General features: G+C 43.9%; 1 protein-coding gene across 7 annotated transcripts in view; it reads left to right on the top strand.

Annotated features, from left to right (window-relative positions):
* Positions 1–22,189, top strand: part of sox5 (SRY-box transcription factor 5) — a 93,140-nt gene that overhangs the window by 18,267 nt on the left and 52,684 nt on the right. For all 7 annotated transcript variants that reach the window (XM_059325540.1, XM_059325541.1, XM_059325544.1 and 4 more), the window contains exon 3: positions 2,724–2,946. In XM_059325540.1, the coding sequence (XP_059181523.1) occupies positions 2,724–2,946 (223 nt within the window). The remainder of the gene's footprint in view (positions 1–2,723; positions 2,947–22,189) is intronic.

Consider the following 22,189-nt stretch of genomic DNA (forward strand, 5'->3'; position numbering starts at 1 on the left):
GAAACGTAGCGAAGAAGAAAGACAGGAGCAGGTCGAGCCGTCATTTGGTCAGGTGGTGAGCGAAGAAGAGTAAAGTCTTTCAGCGCTTTAGGATCACAAGACTCTCAACGCGGCACAGCCCTCAGCCAAAGTGTTAGGAGCCTCGACTGGTTGAAGCCTCATCAGCGCATCATATATATACGACAGTTACAGCCATATCATCGCTGTCACACTCTGTCCCTCCGTTACAATGCATGTGCAAGCACGTCGGGGAGAGAATTAGTGAATTATTGAGCGTGCTGACTTATTCAGAGTGTGGAAACACAGAGAGAGAGTCAGTGAAGTGTAGAAAACTGCAAGTGATAATGGTCTGCTGTACCTCTCATACAGTGTTTGGCCACTGACAATGAAAGCGTCGTCAATATTGAAAGCCTCTGCCTGGCTTTATTCTCTCAATAGACTTGAAACTTCATCTTGAGCAGCTTTTTTTCCCCCTCTTCTGCTCAAATAGATGCTTTTATAATAATATAGAATAGAGTTTGTGGTCAACTGGGGTCTAGATGACTTCATTGTGGACTGTGATCTGAGTATTAAGTTCCACTTCCACCAGCAGCCTCCGAGTTAATGATTAAAAAACTATCTCCGCCGTAATACACTGTAATGTGATTAATACAGCTGGAATGCAGCACCGTGCACCACACAGATGAGCAGCAGTTTATGTGTGTCACTGTCCCAGGTGGCGTGCTCCATATTGTAGTGAGATTAGCCAAAGATTAACCCCGTGGACCGTTGACCCTGCCGTCTACAAGGAGCTGAGCTGACAGACTGACTTACTTGTTTCTGTAATTAAAGAGCACAACACACATCTTAACACACCTGTGCAAGCGTGTGGGAGGATACTGTTAATGTATTTAGAGCATGTATACTGTACGTACACTTGCCTGTGTGTGTGTGTGTGTGTGTGTGTGTGTGTGTGTGAGACACACGCCATCCTCCTTCTCAGTGTCACTGTTAATTGGGCTTAGCCGGCATTAAGTCTATCATGCAGGCTGTCCAAACAAACACAGGTTTTATTAGGTCAAAGATTAAGGTGGTAGAAGTTGCTTACCAGTCAGCTGCTGTTTGTTTCTTACTGTTTACGAATCCAACTTTATTAACCTTATCATTAAATAGATTATAATAACCAAAACAAGTTGGTGCCTGGTGTAGTTTATAACAAAGAAATACATTCTTCAAATGAAAATACAATCATCCTATCATTAAGTTTAAAACAACTAGATAGGGATTTTTTCTACTTTACTGAGAGTTTTCAATTTTCAGTGTATGTGTACTGGAGCTTTTAAGTGATGTCACTGACTCCATCTAACTCATTTTGGTACCACATTCTTAACTGATCGTTTTAGCATCAGCACATTAAAATGCCATGACGTTATCATCAACACGACATTCGCTGAATCCTTTCATCGTCAACCAAAGAAAGTAATCACTCATCACTCTTGACACTATTTATAGCAGCTTGGATATTTAGAAATGGTGGGTTTGTGTCACACTTCTACTGCAGAGCTTTAACTCCACATTCTAGTATCCACTCTGTCTGCGTGGAACCTTGACCAAGCAGGTATTAAAAAAAGTACCAGGTAATACCCACAACTTTTGCTTGTGAAAAATCAAAATAGATGAAGTCCGTTGCAGCCTTTATATCCTACTTGTACGTACAGGCCTTAAAGAAATCTAGAGCAGATAAACGTGTAATCAATCGTAATGTGACAAAAATAATTCTGCAGAGTAAGGCTACAATGTTCAGGCGAACAATAAGCACACATTTTTTACTTGAGGTGGGCTTTTATTGACAATATATATATATATTCTTCAGTATATGGTTTTCAAAATTAGGAATTTAGGAATTATTTTTGTGTAAGTTTATTTTCAAATTTAAGAGTATGAGGATTTCGTAAGGTCACTTAACTTGTCGAAAAATGTACAAATTTAGACACAAGCCAGTGGGATAATTATTCATCACGACAGCTTGGCAAAAGGCACAGAGCTTTACTCTGAGCTGTATATATTATATTTTGTATCTGTCTTGCTGATTGTTGTTTTGTCAGTCCTTTCATGAATTTATGGAAATTATTTGACACCTCTCCAAATCTTTGTTTTGTTGAAAAAGGGATCTATTTTTTGTGATTTTCCTGTTTGATGGAGTTGCATCCTCAGCATTAATTGTCACGAATCGTAGGACAAAAGTAGCGCAGTAGCGCTTAAACTTGGGCTTGGGATATGGTACAGTAGCGTTGGACGTCCTTCAAAGCCGAGCCGTCGAATGCTTTGTAATGAAGAGTCAGCGTGACTCGAAGACTGTGCGGAGTCTTTTGCTGTTGTTTCATGTGCTTGTTCTGTCAAGTACCTCCAAGTCAGTCAAATGCAGATTCCCAAGGATGTGAGAGGGAGAGAAGAAGAAGAAGAAGAAGAAGAAGAAGAAGAAGAAGAAGAAGAAGAAGAAGAAGAAGTAGTGTGCCCTAACTTGAGAAAACTGGCCAGGGATGACAGTTGGTTGCATTGAGCTATGATAAGGGGAGATGGAGAGAATAAAGGGAGCAATAGAAGGAGAGGAGGATAGAGATAATGAAGGGTGTATGCCAGCTCCTCCTCCACCCCCTTCTCCTTTTTTCCCCCACAGTTTGTTTATTTATGTCTTAAAGTTTTGAATCTTAACAATTTATCTTTTTCTCCTCTTTCCCTTCCAGGAACATGACGGCACTAAGGGGAGCTCACTGAGTCCTTACCCCCAGCACAATGCTACCTCACCAGGCAAAGAGGATGGCGGAGGCGGAGGGCGGCCCTGCAGCGACGGAGGCTCAGCCACGGGTACCCTGGGGACCCCGGAGAGACGCAAGGGCAGCCTGGCAGACGTGGTGGACACACTGAAACAACGCAAGATGGAGGAGCTGATCAAGAACGAACCAGAAGGTCAGTGATGAAAGGGGACACTTGTGCAGCCAGATGTGTGATCTGCCACTCCCTGCCATCTCTCTGGCTCCCCGCCACTCTTTTTATCACACTCTGTTGTCCTTTCTCTCTTCTTCTTCTTTTCTTTCTTTCTGTCTTGTTTTCTTCTCTATCACTCCCTCTCTCTCCCTCTGTTATGAACCCACACACATTCAGATGAGAGGCGAGCCTTTGTTTTTCCAGCACACGGACAGACAGCATCAGCTGTTTGGGCCTATTGTCCACCATGCTTTGCATATCTATCACAGCCTGACAAATAAGATGTGTGCGTGTGTGTGTGTTCATGTGTGTGTAGTGTTTGCTAGAGTGTGTGAAAAGCCTGACTCCATAACGAAACTCGTTAACTCTCCAAATGTTTCCCAGCTTAAATTTCAAAGGAGGGACATTATCTTTCTGCTAAATGATCAGTGAGGGTTAAATGCATCTTATTACCTCTCCTGCCTTTGTAACCTGTGGGATAACTCTCTCTCAGCCCTCAGATAAAAAATTTCACACACTATTGAAGACACTAAACCAGATTTTTCCCCAGGGCTAATTTAGCCTTGGGCTAACAGTTGTAGTCAAGAGCTAAAATTAGCCTGTGGCCAGCTCTAATTTCTCATTGGGTAGATAAATGGGGGCTTAAGTCACTATGAAACGCATGTGATAGTGATAATGTGATAAGGAGATTATCAACAGGTGTCCATCTGATGGGATAATATAAATAACACTGCGCTTAATTGGTGGAGATTCATTTGGTGTGCGACACAGGGAGGTCCGTGAGAGTTTCAAAACAGGTACCTGAAGCTGGAAGGGATTCACCACCTATCACTTAAAGGGATAGTTCAGATTTTTTTTGTGTGGTTGTATGAGGTACTTATCTATAGTGTTGTGTAAGTTAAAATTACTGTGTGTTTTTTCCAACAGATTCTGGGAGTTTTAAGAGAGTATTGGTGGATGTAACCATCTTAGTTCCCCATCAGAAAAGGGCTGTCAGAAGGCACCACAAATATTCTCAAAATATTAGAATATACTTAAACTGTTTTTTTTTAGGTGTCTTAAATACATTTTGCTGCTGCCCTGTCCACAGCAGTTCCTTGCTTAGCCTCTGTGCAGGTACAGCTTCCTGCTTTTCACAACTGGAACTGTGCCAACTACTGTAGGTAATACACTGACTGGAGAAGTACCTCAGCATCACTTAAAAAAAACTCCAAACTCTCCCTTTAAGCAAGACAGATCAGAAGTTTTCATTGGTCCAAAATGTTGAACCCACTCAGAACCTACTGAAACCCAGTTTGCATTAATAGTTTTTTTTTTCAAAGTGGATCTGAGCCAAACAGACCCGAGGATAACTGGACCCAATCCACAATGCAGCCAAGACCTCTGTGGCAGCTGCATGCTATAACAACCACTAGATCTTCTTATAAACTTCCATACTTCCCCCTCAGCTTCTAAATCCAGCACTGCTGTGCGCTGAGATTTCTATTCAAACATTGCTGAACTGTATGCAGCCCGTATGACACCATGCCCAAAAAGGTGAAAGAACACTGCAGCAGTACAGTGTGTATTTGTCTTTTAAGTGTAGGTGTTTATGTGTTGGTGTGTGTTCCGACAGTACATCAACAGGCTTTCATTTCAAGCTGCGATGTGCTAACCTTATTTTCCAGGCTTTTCTGTTAGGTTTTCAAAGCGGTCGAGGCTGCTGGTCAGCTCTCGCCGTCTGGTTGTTTTTATTCCTGTCAATAGAGAGGCCTGTTGTGGCACATTTTACAAAAAAAAAAAAAAGGGAAGAAAAAAACTGGGCTGTTTGTCGAGCTGAGCTGTAATTGAGGTGTGTTTTGGGTTGTTCGCTGCTTCACTGGACCTCATGAACCGGCTGCACAGGAAAAAAAACAACAATAATGGATCTTTATGAGTCAGGCAGCGCAGAAAGAGTGAGAGAGAGGGAGGGGGCAGAGTGAGGGGAGATGTAAAGACAGAAGGAGGAAGAGAAGAGCGAAGGAGAGAAAGAGCAGTGTCTTCACAGACCCCATTAGCGGAGTGCCATGGTGGTGCGGCATCCAAACCAACCCGGAGCATTATCTGCCCTACGTTTAAATGAAACGCGCTAACAAAAGGCCCCAGCGCCTCCAGACCCAGCACACACATACACACACACAAAAACCTAGCCAAGCAAGAGAGAAAGGAAGAAAGAAAAGAGAGTAAAGGAAGAAAAGGGATGCTGAGAAAAGATGAAGAGAGGCAGAGGGAAATGGAGGGGGGGGGGGGGGGGGGGGGGGGGGGTAGAGAAACGACGAGGGGCAGTATTGAACGCGAGATAGAAATCCCTTTTCTGTGCCCGGCTAGCTATTGTTTGGCTGTGTGGCTCACAAAGGCCATTAGCAGCAAACAGCAGGTTGGGATGAAAATTTAATGAAGGCTTTAATCATTATGAAAGGCCTGGAATATTACTGCTCTCTCTCTCTCTCTCTCTTAGACACACACACTCACATGCTCACACACTGCTTCCAGCTGGATCAATGACACACACACATTTAGAGTGTAGGAGCGTTAACACTAGGAGGGATGTGAACAAGGGGCCAAAGACACAAAATGGGTCAGAAAACGATAAACATCTCGAAACAGAATGAGAAGCTTGACTTTTTGAAGGCAAGCCCTGAGCTAGACTTTACCCACACACACACACACACACACACACACACACAGTATGGCTTAAGTTTGAAAGATATAGTTCTGTGTCTGTGGCTAGTGTTGCTCTACTTAGGCTAGATGAATGGAGAGTGGTAGATACTAGGTCAGCGTGTGTGTTTGTGTGTGCTGTTAAGCCTCTGGGAACATGTTGTGTATGTGTATTTGCATATGTATTTGTGACAATGCACGTATGTGTGTTATGGAAAGGATTGCATTTGGCTGCATGCATGCAAGGTGTGTGTGTGTGTGTGTGTGTGTGTGCCTCTAATAAATGACTAGCGATGTTGTCCCCCATGGCCTGGCCCAACCATGCTCCACCGCTCCCCTGCTCTCTCCATTCATCTCCTGTCTTGCACCACCGGCCACCTGCTACCCTGAAGATACACACTCTCACACACACCGGTACATGTATGTGCAGACACACACACACCCACACAAACTGCTATCCACCAACACCGTCTTCAATAAATTCTTCAGGAGCGACAGGGAGGAAGAGCAAAGATAAGAATGCCTTGACACTGCCTTGTGTGAGTGTGTGTGTGTGTGTGTGTGTGTGTTTCTGCGTGTGTTTGTCTGGACTGGAGACGAGAGGCCGCTGGGCGAGCAGCGGCTCGTGCTGGAGTGTGTGTGTGTGTCATTACGTGGAATAATGAGAGCAGAGTGCAGAACGTCGCAGGAGGCAAGGGGTCGAGAGGGGAGCCGGTGCTAAAACCCAAGAAATATTGCAACACATACACACCTGTACAGCCAAACACACACGCACACACACCCGCACAGTTCCCTTGGACTCACCATTTAACGCCATGCAACCCGTGTGACACAGTACAAGGCCTGGTGATAATCTATTAGCCCAGCAGTGGGGATGGATGGATGGATGGATGGATGGATGGATGATGGATGGATGGATGGATGGATGGATGGATGAAAGGATAGATATTATAAACTCCAAAATTAAAGAAAAGAAGAACGAGGCGAATTAAAAGGAGGGGAAACATCACTAAATGGGGCACAGATGTTCCACTCAGCCCCTGGAGTGGTGCCTCCACTGCCCTGGACTTTCACAGACACTCAGCCTCATTCCTCTCCTCTCCTCTGCTCTCCTCTCCTCTCCTCTCCTCTCCTCTCCTCTCCTCTCCTCTCCTCTCCTCTCCTCTCCTCTCCTCTCCTCTCCTCTCCTACTGCAAGTGGCTCACAGTGAGTGCCAGCTGAGCTCCATCTCTGGACCCTTCTGTTGACCCTCTGCTACCCGTCACTGGGGCACCATGGCCTCCAGGACTTTCTATGTTTTCTCTTTTATTGGTGTGTGTGTAACCTCTGCTGTGAATAGGAGTAAACACGGGTCCTCAACTACATCTTTTCAGCTATACATGACTAAATGATGCAAGTCATCTGTCACCAGTGTCGGGGTTCACTAGTTACATTGAACAGGAATGCATAATTCAATTGCAAAATACATGTAATTGAAGTCCATTATTCATTACGCTGTCCATCACTTAACTTGCAGAGTGGCCAGCTGCAATGGAAATTTTAGGATTCTAAAATGAAAAGAAAACACCTCTAAATTTGATATTTTTTAATTTAGTTCTTTGCTACATAAGTACAGCAGCCAATTCAGTGTTCCTCAGTTTCCTGAACTCTCAGTGTCACTACACTTCACTTCCTGTGAACAAAACCTGTGATAGAAAGTTGTATTGATTCAACAGCAATTTTAAACGGTATGAATGACACCTCAGTTTTTCTTAAGTGATGAGAGCAGAATTAAACTTCTTTAAGTGTTAACAATGATGCTGTCCTTCCCATAAAAAGAATACATTCAAATTGCCTGCTTTGTTGTAAACTGACATCCAGTTTCACAAAATGATCATAGTTAAAATGAAAAATAAACATTTTTAGTGTGATTGGGAGTTACATGTCTCCTGGTGGTGACATCATCAGGGTTAACAAATGGCCATATTGTTGTTTTACTGAGCCATAGTGTGGCTTTGGGGTCAGACCCCGGCCTCTATACTGTGCGGCCTTGACCTGAACACACGTGCAGGGACACAAGAGACACACTCATGCACACACAGCCTCACACGCACACACTTGTGCGCGTTGTGCAGGTTTATAGCCGCACCGGCAACCTTGAGGTCAGCCAGAATGGTGTTTTTATGGCTGAGCGTACTCGCTGCTCCAAGGCACTGGTTTCCATACTGAAAACGCCAACTCAATGACAGATGTCACACAACACAAACACACACACACACACACACACACACACACACAGAGGCACATGCTCACACATGCACGCACAGCACTTCATCTATTTTCAAGGCAGGGAGGGAACCCAGGGCTTGCTTTTAGAGAGCACTGAGGCATTTTATAGGACAGCACTTAGGCGAGGCCATTGTGCCACACAAGCACACAGTGGCCGGAGCTCCCTCACGCCTCCGTACACTCCAATGGGTGACAATGGGAAGGGCGGATACATTCTGCCAAGAAGAAGGAGAGAGAGAAAGAAAGAGAGAAGAAAAAAGAGCCGAAGAAGTGGAAGGATCGAGGCAGTCTCTGGTTCATCCGTCCATCAGTCCTCCCCCTCCTTCACTTTACTTAATCCTTCCACCGCTCTGCTATCTGGGGGGTTATGTCAAACACTTGCACACACACTATAAACATCAACAATAGCATATACAACCCATGCAAGTCATCACATGGACCTGTGACTTTTCGGCACAGATCCCTAAGGGGAACTTGTGGACCGCAGCACACATACAGCAGCAGGTTCACAGCCCTAGCGTGGGAGCAGCGGGGACGTCTTTATGTGATTTCCACCCTTTGTCGGTAATTAGTTAGTTGTATAAATTAACATGAAGTGCAGCAGGACTTTCACAGCCATTGTTTGTCGCGATCATTCTTCTCGCGCTGGGAAAAGGAAGGAGAATGAAACGAAGCAGAGGGGGAGGTTGAAAGAGAGGGTTCTTTTTTTTCTTCGTTTTTTTAAATTCACTACAAGCTAAAGAAAAAGTTCAGAAGAGCCAGAGAAAAGCAAGATTTTGTCCTCCTTTTTGCCAATTAAAGGGCTCTAATACACAGTCAGCATTCGCTCAAGAGAAGTTGACATCACGCATATGACACTAACTCTGCCTTGAACCTCTTACGAAGGCGATTTGAACTCTGTGTGTTGTTTTTTTATGCTGCACCTCGTGTTCCATGACCTGGCAGAGAAAAAGAAAACCTTCAATTCATTCTTTACTCAGAAAGATCCCCACATTAAAAAAAGAAAAAATCCTTTTCCACCAATAAAACTTACCTCACGTTACCTAAGAAAACCAGTTCCTTTTTTATCTATCATTCTTTCCAGTTATCTAAGTGTCATTGTGTCAGTTAACTTCACTGCGTTTGTTGAAGACGGAGGAAAAATCATCACGGACATTGCTCACAATTCAAATCGAGTCAATTCTGGCTTCTTTTTTTTCTTTTCCCTTTTGTGGCATGAGAAACAGGCAACGTCATGGGGTGAACCTGAGGCCTATTGTGGGGCCGGCTATTGTTGGCTCGATGAAAGGCGCATTCAAGTCACTTTTCTTATTGAATTGTTTTGCGTCTGCTTTTCAACGTGGCATTCTCTCTCCAGCCTTGCGCGAGACAATCAGTGGGGATGAAACTCCTTTCTACTATTCTTCCCAGTCCAGATGAGCGATATTAAGGAGATGAATAGTGTGTGTGTGTGTGTGTGTGTGTGTGTGTATGTGTGTGTGTGTGTGTGTGTGTGTGTTTTTGGGGAAAAGCAGTGCCCCAGCTTTTGTCCAATACATGAGCATAAAGGGGCTTAGAGAGAGGAGAGAGGGTCCTGTGGTTTTCCTGATGGTGTGTGTGTGTGTGTCTGTGTGTGTTATTGGCCTCCCGGCGTGGCATTAAGTTAAGGACAAAGGCCTGAGGTTCATGAATCAGCCAGGGCTTCCATAGCTTAGCTATTGTGACCTACCCTCAATATGACTGTCCTACAGTACAGTGTGTGCATGTGCGCAGTTGTGTGTGTGTGTGTGTGTTGATACCTGGTAAGGAAGCAGGTGTATTTCTTTGCATTAGGATTTTTTTTTTTGCATTTCCTGTGTGTCATAGAATCATATGTATGCGTGTCTTTGCGTGTAAGTGTGTATTAGTGTGAGTCAGACTGTCCCATATAAAGGCCTCCTGTCACACAGTCCCAAATGTTAGACAGGCCCCAGTGTTTTGGCATCCACCCATTCACTTCCATTCAGCGCCATGTCCCATGACCGAATCAGTGGAATCCATGATTTATCTATTCAGCTTTCTCATAAACTCTGTTCATTTGCACGCCCTGTTGTTGTTTTTCTTCTGTTTCTGTGATTTTCCTTTCTTGGTCTTTTTTCTCCCATTCCCATGGAGAGACAGAGGAATGTTTTTATGCTGCAAATGGCTGCAAGATGAATGTGTTTTGTGTAAAGTGCGCCGACTTTTGTCCCTCAATTACTTTATCAAAAGGATATGTAATGCAGCTGAAAAATTTTAAAACTTTCCATTGAGCCACTTCAGTAACAAAACCACTCTGTGAAACATTGTGGAAAAGAATTGCTTCTTGGAGACATACAGTTTTCAAAAGGCCAGACGACTGCACCTTCAAACCTTTTTACCTAAGAAGAAGAAGAATCGTCAAGTTAGCCGATAACTAAAGGAGTTTACTGATATAGCAGAAGTTTCTTTGTGAGTAGGTGGCTGTCGCATTATGGAAAGAAACGCTTGACTTTTCATCTTGACTTTGTGCCATAGCAAAATATAAAAAGCTATCACTTTGCTGCAAGCTTTCCAGGCATTTCTTTTAACATGCAAATGTTATCGTGTGTGTGCATGGAGGCATTTCTAAGTTTACTTAAAATGAAGGATTAGATAGATGGAAGTGGCTCATAAGTGACTTTTAATAACATTTATGCCTCACGTCTTTCATAGTTTTGAATTCCAAGCTCAGTTAAAAAAATCGGTAACACCTTATTTCATGGGTCCATAATTTCCAAGGAAGTTTCCTGGAAAGAACTGTGTAATTTGGTCTAAATAAAGGGAGATATGGACAGAGTTATAAGACAGGTTACTTTAGTCAGCTTTTAGTTAGCTGTGTTGAGTTTTAAAGCAGTTTGTCATTTCAAGTGAAAAAACATCTTAATCCAAGTTAATCTTCAATCATTATTGAGAGATGATTTGAAATATTATTCCTAGTTGATAAACTATATGCCTATCTGTAGACAAACATCACATTTTTGCAGCTGACCTTCTTAACTAATGGTTTTTATGGACCTTTACAAAAAAGAAAACGTTCCTGAACAATATCTTATACATTAATGTTTGTTCCACCATAAATCAATATACACAGAGGGAGCACAAACCATCCGAAGAAACAGAGCTTAGTGAAACATAAGCAAATCAGCCAGGGTAAACAGATATAACTGTGATAGCAGGCATGGCAAGATGATCATATTCAAGTCAATTTTTTTGGCATCTCCAGATAAAAGTGAGATTTTTTTTTTACATATTGTGATGCATATGTATATGTCTACAGCGTATGCATGCATTAGCTTTCTATATATGTTTATGTGACCTATATAACAGCTTTTATACTATAAGTGCACATCTACAATTTTATGGTACCTTTATGGCAGCATGTAAGCTTCCTGTAGGTTATAATGTACTTTAAATAGATGTAAGTAAGCTCTGTGTTAGAGCTTATTAGCTGTGGCTGTTTTTGCAACAGATTCAGTCTGTATGTGTGCAGCTCCATGCTCTAACTGCCACATACTGCATGTTAATATATACGTATGTGTGTGACGGAGGCTACACCCCAGTTTTCCGCTGTATAATCCAAGTAAGCTTGTGTGCAAAGTAGCACAATCTGCTTAATACAATTTAACATCTTAGCTCCAAACATCAGAGCTGTAGCACCCATCACCCATGTCAGCAGTGTCCAGCGCAGGAATTAAAGCCTGACATGGATATTAAAGGGTTCTAACCCCATATGATTTTTTGAAGGGTGGGGGTCAACAGTAAGAAACTGAAAGCTGGGGAAACTGAAGATTAATTTGAGATGCAACTCAGCACTGTGTGAAGCTGTTCTGGTCACATATCAATAAAACAAATTGTGAACATGAATATGGGCTGAAACATTATCATGAGATATACAGTGGCTTGCAAAAGTTTTCATACACCTTGGATGTTTCACCCTTTTGTTGCTTTTACACATGAAACCATGGTCAATATAATTTGGCCTTTTTAAAAAGAATTTGCAAAAAAAAAACCTCTTTAATATGAAAGTGGTGACAGATTTTTACAAAATAATGTCAATTAATTACAAATATATAAGGTAAAATAAATAATTGCATAAGTATTCACCCCCTTTAAAGTAACTGACCTAATTCAACAAAGTTCCAGCTAGTTGATGCAGCAGAGTCACAGTTAGTGAAATGGAGATCACCTGAGTGCAGTTGATGTGTGTCAAGTGATCGTAGTATAAAAACACGTGTCTGGGAGGTCCAGTCTCTGGTTCATCTGCTACAATTGCAACATGAAGACAAAAGAACACTCCTAGCAACTCAGAGAAAAGATCACTGAAAAGTATAAGTCAGCTACAAAAAAATGTCAACTCACTGGACATCCCACAGAGTTCAAACCATCATTAAGAAATAGAAGGAAGGAGTATGGCACTTGTTTAAATCAGCTTAGAGCTGGCCATCTTTACAAACTGAGTGACCGGACACTGTACTATTCCCATGCTCCATTGAGTCTTGTAAGGTGAGCCTGTATGTTCACTCTCATAACGTTATGTGGTGAAGTCCTGACATGGATGTAAAGGGGCTTTAACAGCCTGAGCGGAGGCGTGGGATTGGTGTGTATCACTGCAGAGCTCTCATTAGATTGTCTGCTCACACCGCAGTAAAATCGCTCATATACAGCGTGTCTCTCCACTCGTGGTGACGAACGCACCAGCCTGTGTGACCCGACCGAGGAGCTACCCATGATGCATCAGGGATAGCGAATGGACACATGCCATCGTTCCACGTAATCACCGCCCACGGTGCCACCCTTACCGTTTCCGGTACAGACATCAAGGTGGCGTGCATACTGTTGTGGAGCTTTAGCACTTCAGTCAGCCGCAGAGCAAAAAGTCAGTCAGCTAGTTACTCAGTCTCTCAATATGTCAGCTAGCGAGGACGCCTGCTCCCACAATGCATCAGCCAGCTTGCCAAGAAGTCAGCTACTCCGTCTACTCTAGACATCCATTCACTCCGTCAGTCACTGTGTCAGTCTTTGAAGCCACAGGGTCTATATTAATTAACCCTTGGCTTGCTGGTCAGAGGGGTGGGTCCTGCAGATGAAGTGGTGGTGTCTGTGTTGTCAGCCCCAAGGGTCGCGACCCCGAGCCCACAGTGCAGCCCGGCCTTATTTGAGCCAGATGTTGGGAGACAAGCATCCCCAGCAGCCTCCCTCTCCTCCCCCTCCCCCTCCCTCCTGCTGCATTCTTTTTCCTTGACTGCTGCTTGGCTAGCAGAGCGGCCATCACCAGCCACTCATGTCTGAGCCGCGATGCTCCTCTGGATGGATCGCTTCTCTGTCTGCCTGTCTGCCTCCCCCCCTCCTCATCCCTCCTCGCTCCAGCCGTCCTTCTTTCCCCTCTCTCCCTGTGGGATCCCTCTATCCATCCATTCACCTCTCCCCTCCCTTTCCTCTATTTTCACCCCTCCCTCCTCGTTGGCCCACTGCCCCTTTCCGCTTCGCTCAGGGGAAAGAGTGCCGTGTGTGTGTTGCCTGGCAGCGTGCCCGCTCTCATCTTCCCCCCCTCCTTTTTCTCCTACCTCATCCTCCCCTCTTCTTTCTCTTTCCCCCCCTCATCCCTTGCTTTCCATCCTTGCCCTACCCTCGCTTCTGTTTCTCTTCCCTCCATCCTTCTCCTCCTACCTCCTTTTGTCCCCGTCACTCTCTCCACCTGCTTCTAATCACTCCCCCTCCATCTCTTTCACTCCCTGCCTCCATTCATACTTCGCTCTCCGTCTCTCTCCCCCCTCTCCCTCCCTCCCTCCCTCGTCTCTTCCTCGGCTGGGCTCAGGAGCAGTGAACAGGTGTTGTCTCCTTTTGATTTGGGTGCGTTCGGATTAATGCTGTCAGCTCAGCTGTTAAAACAACTGCCACCGCCAGATGCCAGTCAGTTTGGGGCTGGAGCTGTCACCTACACACACACACAAAAACACACACACACACACACAAACATCCATACACACACTCAGATGCAAGCGTGCACAAAGAGGGTGATGCCTGCGTGTACATACACACAAACACAGGGCCTCTTGGCTCATTGTGATACCGACAAAGCAAATCAGCTGCTGTACGCCAGTCTCGTCTGTAACCCAGGTGTGTGTTTCTGTAGCCTCTCCAAAACATCACAGTCAGAGGGTTTAAAAGGGACACTATGACATGATACTACAGCAGACATTAATACACAGTCAGAGTTGCTATAGACTCACCAAGACAACTGGAGTCCATCATTTAAAGGGGAGCTTTTATGCTCATTTTCAGGTTCATACTTGCATCGCATGACTGTTAGAGTTTAGAGGCAATTTTACAGTGAAAACCACAAAAGCATCAAAACCAACAATTGAACATGTTACAGCTGGAATGTGATCCAAAATTGGGGTAAATGTAGCAACATCGGCTACCAAGATTACCAATTTCCCTGAAACTGTGTATGTAAACACTGCTATAATGCGCCTGGAACAGATGACCATAAATAAAAATCCACAAGTCACCTTGAGCAGAAAGTAGAAAAATTTGAAGTGGAAATTAAGTATCATAATGGACGGAAACCTTAGGTTTTTTCATCTATAGCCACATTTAAAATGTATAGAAACAACAGAAAATGAGGGAAATCATAATCGGTCCTCTTTAAGTATTCCCTCTGAATGATAGATTTGCTTCTGTATTCAGGGAGTAAACCTTAAATAAAGCTTGTTTGTATAACGTTGCCCTGTAACTGTGTTTGCTGCTGGAGAAACTCTCCCTTCCTAAGGCAACACATGATTTCTACCTCTCAACCGTCACCCTCCCTCCCTCTGTCCCTCCTTACCCGCTCACACTCACTTGTTCCTTTCTTTTCTCCAGACCCGCAGTCAGCACACACATAAATGTACACACACCTGTGTTTCTGACATTCCTCGTGCCTATTTGCTTTATTTCAAAGTGTTACCATCAAACTTTCACCTGAAACATCTACGATCTGCGCCTGCATGCGTCACCATTTTCTTTGGCGCGAGCTCCCTTCCTACGCTCAACAACAACCCTTTTCTGTTTGCTTAAATTTAGAATTCTTGTTGTTGAAATTTGTGAGTAAAATGATGATTAACTATGAATATCAAATGATCAGCGGTGTGTAAGTGGTGTGTAGCAGCGCTATTTAAAGCTCCTTTGGATGTGGGTGGAGTTTGTGAGGTTTCCTGTGTGTGTGTGTGTGTGTGTGTGTGTGTGTGTGTGTGTCAGATGGTGGGTAGTGGGCTTCGACGTGGTGCTGCTGGTATCTGGGTCCATTTTTACACAAACACATTCATAGACGCAAAGTATTAAGGGAAACATTCCACAATCCATCTTTTCCTTCTGGCAGATTTTTGATCTATCTTTATCTCTCCCTCTTGGTGTCTGTCTTCCTCTCTCTCTCTCTCAAACACACTTTCTCTCTCTCTCACCAATTGAACTCATGTTTGTTTGCAAGCTTCACACTAGACAGTCTTGTGATGCTGGTTCAAGGAGCCGTCCACACTGAGACACTGGACACTTGTTTGTTAGGTCATGTCGGTTTGTCTGACACACTCTTCTAACCAAAAGCACACACACACCCAACACACTCTCTAACATTGAGCCCTCTGTGCAGCTCTCCCTGCCCCCCCAGTATCAGTTTACTATGTGAAAACACAGGCGAACGCAGGGTTTCTAGTCCACTAACCGAACTGGATTGTGCCCCAGTTTAGATCACGCCCTCCTCGTCCGTTTTGTTGGTTCGTTTAATTACGCTAACGAGGTTACGGCCAAGGTTATCATACCCAACTGTAGTCTCCAGTCTCTTCTGAGCCAAACGTTGTTAAGACAATTAGCCCACTCACAGAGTCATGGGTGTCTTGTCGGAGGAATGGTGGGGGGAGGAAGAGGAGGAGGAGGAGGAGAGGGTCAAAGACAGACAGGAATGTTCAGGAAGACTAGGAGTACTGAGAGAACTGTGTCTGAGAAGTCATATAATATCTATCAATAAAGTTAGTATACTGAAAGTGTAATTGATTCAACACAGTTAACTTGTTCTGATAAAGATATGACTGATCAGGTTAACACAGGATTAAGCTGATAAACATCCTTATCATTCCTTATTTGCTCTGTACTATAAGCCAATCAAATTTAGGCTGAAAACAAATTGTATTTGAATGTGACAACTGCACTTTTGAGTTCTTTTGAGCTCAAGCTGGAACATCTCCAGGCCATTTAGGTCTTGAATCAATCAAAAAATAGGTTCTGCCAAAAACATTTTTAAACACAATGATTATAGACAAAGTGTCCAATCAGAGCAGACTGGGTATTTTCAGGAGGGGCTGTGAATATAGGTATATTCAGATAGACAGGATGAGGGGGGAAAAGTGCTTTTTGAACATAAAAGCATGTAAAAATGTTCTTGTAGAAAATACCTGAAAATGACCATAACGCGTCCTCTTTAAAGTGGCACTCTAGTATGTTCAAAATGCATATCTATAAAGTTTGAAACTCTCAAGAGACAGTTATAAAAAGGGAATGAAGCGGTAATATCCAGACTTAATCCTACATTTCCCATACTACAACTTAATAGCAACTTTTGTTAACCCCTGTCTACCTCCTCAATGCCTACTTCTGTAAAACCCCACACCTCCAGTTTGCAATGCGATTAAAAAGTGAAATTTAAGAGCAAAGTTATCAATTAACCGTCAGTAAATCATGTTCTTTCACCAACTGTTATTGTCATTTCATTTGTGGGCGTTCTACCCTTCCTATTTGTTAGCCACAGATGGCTAAGTGATCTAAATGTGACCTAACCAGCAGCATCAGCCATTATTGACGAGGCAAATTTCATCAACCAATCAAACTTTTTTTTCTCCGCCTAAAAACGGTGTGATCTTGCCAGGAAAACTGGGGAGTAGGAAAAGATTTAGAGGGGGAGACGTCGACGTGAGCGAATAATTGGAGCACAGTGACTCGTAAGGCTCCAACAGGTCAGGCACACACACACACACACACACACACGCTAGTCAGCAGAGCATTCCAGCGCTGTTTGGACTGTTGTTGCCATTGGTCTAATGGTTCTCACATGTCTGTCGCCCTATCTTTGAGCAGCACACAGGACAATGTGGGCTATTCTTAAGGCTTTTACAACACGCTCTGTCTCAGGCCGATCGACGCACAGATGGAACAAACATTCACACATAGAGAAGAAAGACAAAAAGAGACAGAGACGGATATCAAGACTCAAACAGACACATAAACAGAGGGAGAAGTGTGTGCGTCTGTTTGTGCTTGTCAACAGCGTCCGCGTTAACTGGAAAAGGCGGGTCCCGCCTCCGCCGTCCGGTGAAGCAAAGCCACTCTTAAGCCAATCCAACTGTCAATCAAACAGCCAACACAGGGCCAAAACTATGATAGCATCAGAAATAACAGTCTTTACCCATCAGTCTCACATGCACGCACACACAGGCGCAGGGTAGGTTAAAGTCACAGCTCAGCCTTGTTTGAATAGGCTTCCAACATGCAAAGCAACATTAGTGTGTCAGGAGTGTCTTGCTGTTCTGTCTGTCTCTCTGTCATTGCTTTGACAGGCAGACGAAAAATGTCACGACTCACAAGAGAAAACGCTGCACTCTGTGTGTGTGTGTGTGTGTGTGTGCGTGTGTATGTGTGTGTGTGTGCGCTCTCCGTCTGTCTCTCGCGTAGTTAATGCGTGGGTCCGTTCCCCTCCTATACACGGCAGGCCCGATACACAATGTCTTCTTTTGTTGTCACGTTAAAGTGATGCAATAAAGCTGTGCAGTGACAAGGACGGCCCGGGGGCTGCTGCGGTGACAGAGACATTGAGTGTGTGCGTGTGTGTGTGCGTGTGTGTGTGTGTGTGTGTGGAGTGGAGACAAGAGCACTGAAGAGGGGTTATTGCCACGAGACAGATTGCAAGTGTCATTTTCCATTACAGCAGCCTGAGCCACTGTGTACGACACACTTGCACACACACCGATACACATGCCTTGGCCTACTTCAACAGGATGCTTCTGACAGGGAGAGATGTGCGTGCATTAAAAGTGCCGCCCCTGAGTATTTAACCCTCTCCTCGCTCTGAGGTTGGGAAAGCAGAATTTGCAGTCACGCTTTTTTTTTTTTTGGCTGATTGACAGGTCACTGATATAAATCAGATTTTTCCATGAAACAAAATATTTCATGAGTCTGTAAATTATACTTGAATCTGCAAGAAATTAAAGCTGAAAACCTAATTTAAGTGATTTTCATGCTTTAGTTTGTAGATTACATCATGCATCTCTATTGATTAAGACCTCTTGGGCTTAGGAAACAGTCTCGAAATTTATTGGAGCATGGAAAAAAGCCAAAAAAAAACCCTCAAATATTAAAGGTGTTTTTGTTATTGTAGAGTCAGGAGATACAAGGTTTTTACCTGACGGCAGCGGCAGGATACTTGTCAGAGCAGCTTTTCAGAGACTCCTCAGTGAGTACATTGAGTTTTAACTACAGCATGGCCCATTGTTTCGTGTGAACCTCTATTATCTATTCAAAAGTCTCTCATGAGGCTATGTTTGTTAACCAGGCAATTAGCGGGCAGTATGTGGTGGTTATCAGTACCACAGTTGACACTTGGTCTCTTCAGCCTGTAAAGTATGAGGCAGTAAAATGAAAATGGGATCTGTGTTTGGTCCCATAGCTTGTCCCTAATAAGGTGCAGTGGCAGCGACTATCAGGGGCCGAGCTGAATTAGTCCGCAGCGGATTCAAATGTCTAGATGCTATCAAACACCATTTAATGATAATGGAGGTCACAGAGGCAATTGGGAAAATGGTGTGTGTGTGTCCATGTGTGTGTATGTGAAAGGGCTGTTTCTCTGTCTCCCGCAAAAAACACCGCATTAAGATAGCATCGCTAATTTCTCCAGCTCGGCACAAAAACAACATGCAGAGGAGGGGAGAGAGAAGGAAAAAAACAAAAAAAACTACAGCACCCGAGCAAAATGAAACAACAAGGAAAGTTTTTCTGCGACTTTCTCGAATGTCGCTCCAGATTTTGCCCTTCATCGTTCTTTCACAATGTCGCGCCCTCTCCGCTGCTATTTCTGACTGCCAGTGTGTGGATCTGGCTCGCTGAGATTTCATGCCAGTGTAAAAATTGGCTGAGGGTTTGGTTCAAATCAAATTGGACATAAGCACCCACAACACCATCTGTTAGGGAAAGGCAGTGGAGTGAAGGGCAGAACTCTGTATTCAGATAAATGGATTTTCAATTTATTAAATTGTTGACTGACACCCTTGTAAATGTTCGCTTTATGTGCTGTGGCCTATTCTTAGAGCGTCACATTTAATGGAAACATGTTGCTATACATCCATACAATCCTAATATTAGACTGGAAAAAAAGCTCCCGCTGCATCTGTTGTTTTGTGTTAACTAAATTCCTTTTTTATATTTCTGTAGCACAGTGGCCTCACATTTACATGAGAGGGGAAAAAAACCTAATTTGTCCTTTTTAAAAAATAAATAAATAAAAGAAAGCTGTTTTTCTGAAAACTTCATCTGACTTTAAGCAGACAAAAATAAAAGCTTGTCTCTGATTAGTCTTTAGGTGTTTTGGCAAGTGATATTGTGTGTATGCGTTGTTTCTATTAACAGGTGTGTCGCCCCGAAATGTGTTTAGAGACACGTCTGCGATTGTCACAGTACTTTAGGGGAGGACCATATGTCCCTTGTTGCTTCACCCAAAAACTTAACTTACTTTGCACGGTGAATAACAGCCTCTCAGAAGTCCATGTCATGTCGCTGGGTGTGAGTGTGTGCCAAATACTTTGAGTTTGTGTGTGTGAGAGAGTGTCCCCTTAGCCTGCCTAGTGGTCTGGGTGTTTATTAATAACTAAAGCTGGAGCAGCTTCTGAATTAAAAGTCACTGTGGACGTTGAGACCGACCAGGGACTAACACACACACACACACACACACACACACACACACACACAGTATGTATATATTCACGTTCTGACTCTTTCTCGTCACCATCCTCTGCTTCAGTGGGAGACAGGGAGCTCTGGGAGGGGGCTAGAAAGTAAGGAGGAGGAGGAGGAGGTGGAGGAGGAGGAGAGGGATTTTAGTGTTTACACAGAGGCCCGGCCACCGCGGCAACTGTTGCCAAGCGCTGTTCTCCCCAACAACAAGCCAGTAATTGGTACTGTTAGCGGCTAACCTTGCGGAGGTGGTGGTGCGAGGTGGGCTTGGACAAAAAGCTTTTTGATACATCTCCCTCTCTATCTCTTTCTCCTCTCTCAAGCCGCAGTATAGTGCCCCTGTTTGGTTTTTTTTTAGTGCGTTTCTTTTTTTTGACAAGAGACTGCCCGTAATCTTGGCACAGCCCCCTTCGCTTTGGAAACGATTGGACCGTCTTTAGAAGGAATCGATGAAAATGTGTCCAGACACATGGCCCAGCTCAACCAGACATGAATTGATCATCAAAATATCAACATCATCATTTCGTAATGGAGTATGTTGGTGCCTTCAGTGCGGGGGGAATAGCCAGACTGAGAAGCAAAAGCTGCAGTATCAAGAGGGTGTAAATAAGTGAGGAGTTGTATTCCAAATTCTGCTTTTTTTCTTTTCTGAAGTTTCTTTGAACATCTCCATAATGTAGAAGATCGGTCTGTTAAAGTTGTATCATCATACTACTGAAAGACTTTAGTTATTGCATATTATTTAAACAGCAACATTACTTTTTTCCTTTTTAAACTGCAGCAAGTATTCATTAAAGTAGTGGATGTTGCTGTATTAGCTAAGGTCAGTTGTGTGGCATAGTTTAGCAGAGCTTGGGGATATCCTGAGTAAACTATGTGCAGTTGTTTGCCTGAACAGCTATGTTTTCATCCCCACACAGATACCAAAGTTTCTTTCTTACTGCCTATAACCCAGATTTAATTTGCTTTTTTCCGCAATAAAATGCTAAAAACTACTAGACCTATGTTATATTTTTTGTTGAGTAATGTACTAACATTATCCCAAATGTTTCCAATCATTTTCAAACCTGGAGAAATCAGTCATTTTATTCAAGGTCAACGGTCTATTTGGTCAATGGGGTCATATCCCCTTTGCACATGTCAGTGTTTTGGTTGTCTGCCACAAGCTTTTTTTAGGGTTTGAGCCACATTTTTATAATACACTTTGTAGATCTTGGTTGGTTTTAACTATGTATTTTAACCAGATGAAATAGTTTAGTTTTTGGTCGTCTGGATCTCAAATTATCAGAGAAACAAGCTGATCAGCAGCTTGGCTGGCGGCCCTGTTAGCCACACAGCTTTGGAGAAACACTGATTTTTAACATGAAACGCTTTAGTTAGTGTTTTTTCACGATTGTTTCGGAGAGGAGTAGACCTCTGCAGTTAATGCGGCTTACAATAGTGGAACAAGCTGACCGTAATGATGCCAGTGGTGGTGAAGACAACGACTCCCATGATCCTTCACTACTTTCGATGCCACTCTGTCTTGATTGAAACCCCTAGCAGCAGAAAAGAAAAAGGAAAAAGTGTGTTGCCGGACGTCATCGGTGTTTATCGTTTGGAAACAATACCTATCAAAGTTTGAATATAATTCTGTTGAAATAACCGGCTTAAGGTGCTGACATGACGTGATGTTATAATCTAATCTTCCGATCACACGTAAGCATGCTCTTCTGGCTCCGTCATGGCCGCCAGCCATGTTGTGTTTTTACCACAGAAGTCACCACACACCTCTCCCCACACTCTCTCTCTGTTACTTCTTCCTTCCATCTCAATACTTCAGTGTTCAGGGTGGCAGTCTCAGACAAACTCCACCAGTGCTTGTATAATTGCTTATTCAATGCTGACCCCTGCTCAGTTTAGGAGGGAGGAGGGTGGAGAAGGAGAAGGAAGAACGGGGGGGAGTAGATGGAGCCCTCCCTCCATGGCTGCCAAGGCCCAAGTCAATGTGGAGCCTGTTTTTTCGGGATATAAGGGCCGGCCATGGGTCCCAAGCCAGGGCCCTTTCCTGTGGGCCCTCCTCCTCCTCCTCCTCCTCCTCGTCTTCGTTCTCCTCCTTCATCCTCCACCCTCCTCTGAGCCCGGCTGGGCCTGGCGCTGGCACAGAGGTCCCTTTGTTGTGCACCCGAGGGCCCAGGCTCCCGCTCTCTCTCTCTCTCTCTGTCTCTCTCTCTCTCTCTCTCTCTCTCTCTCTCTCTCTCTCTCTCTTTCCACAAACCTCCTCCTCCTCACATCCCTCCCTCCCTTCTCC

Source organism: Centropristis striata, chromosome 22 (assembly GCF_030273125.1).
Source record: "Centropristis striata isolate RG_2023a ecotype Rhode Island chromosome 22, C.striata_1.0, whole genome shotgun sequence".
Lineage (NCBI taxonomy): Eukaryota > Metazoa > Chordata > Actinopteri > Perciformes > Serranidae > Centropristis > Centropristis striata.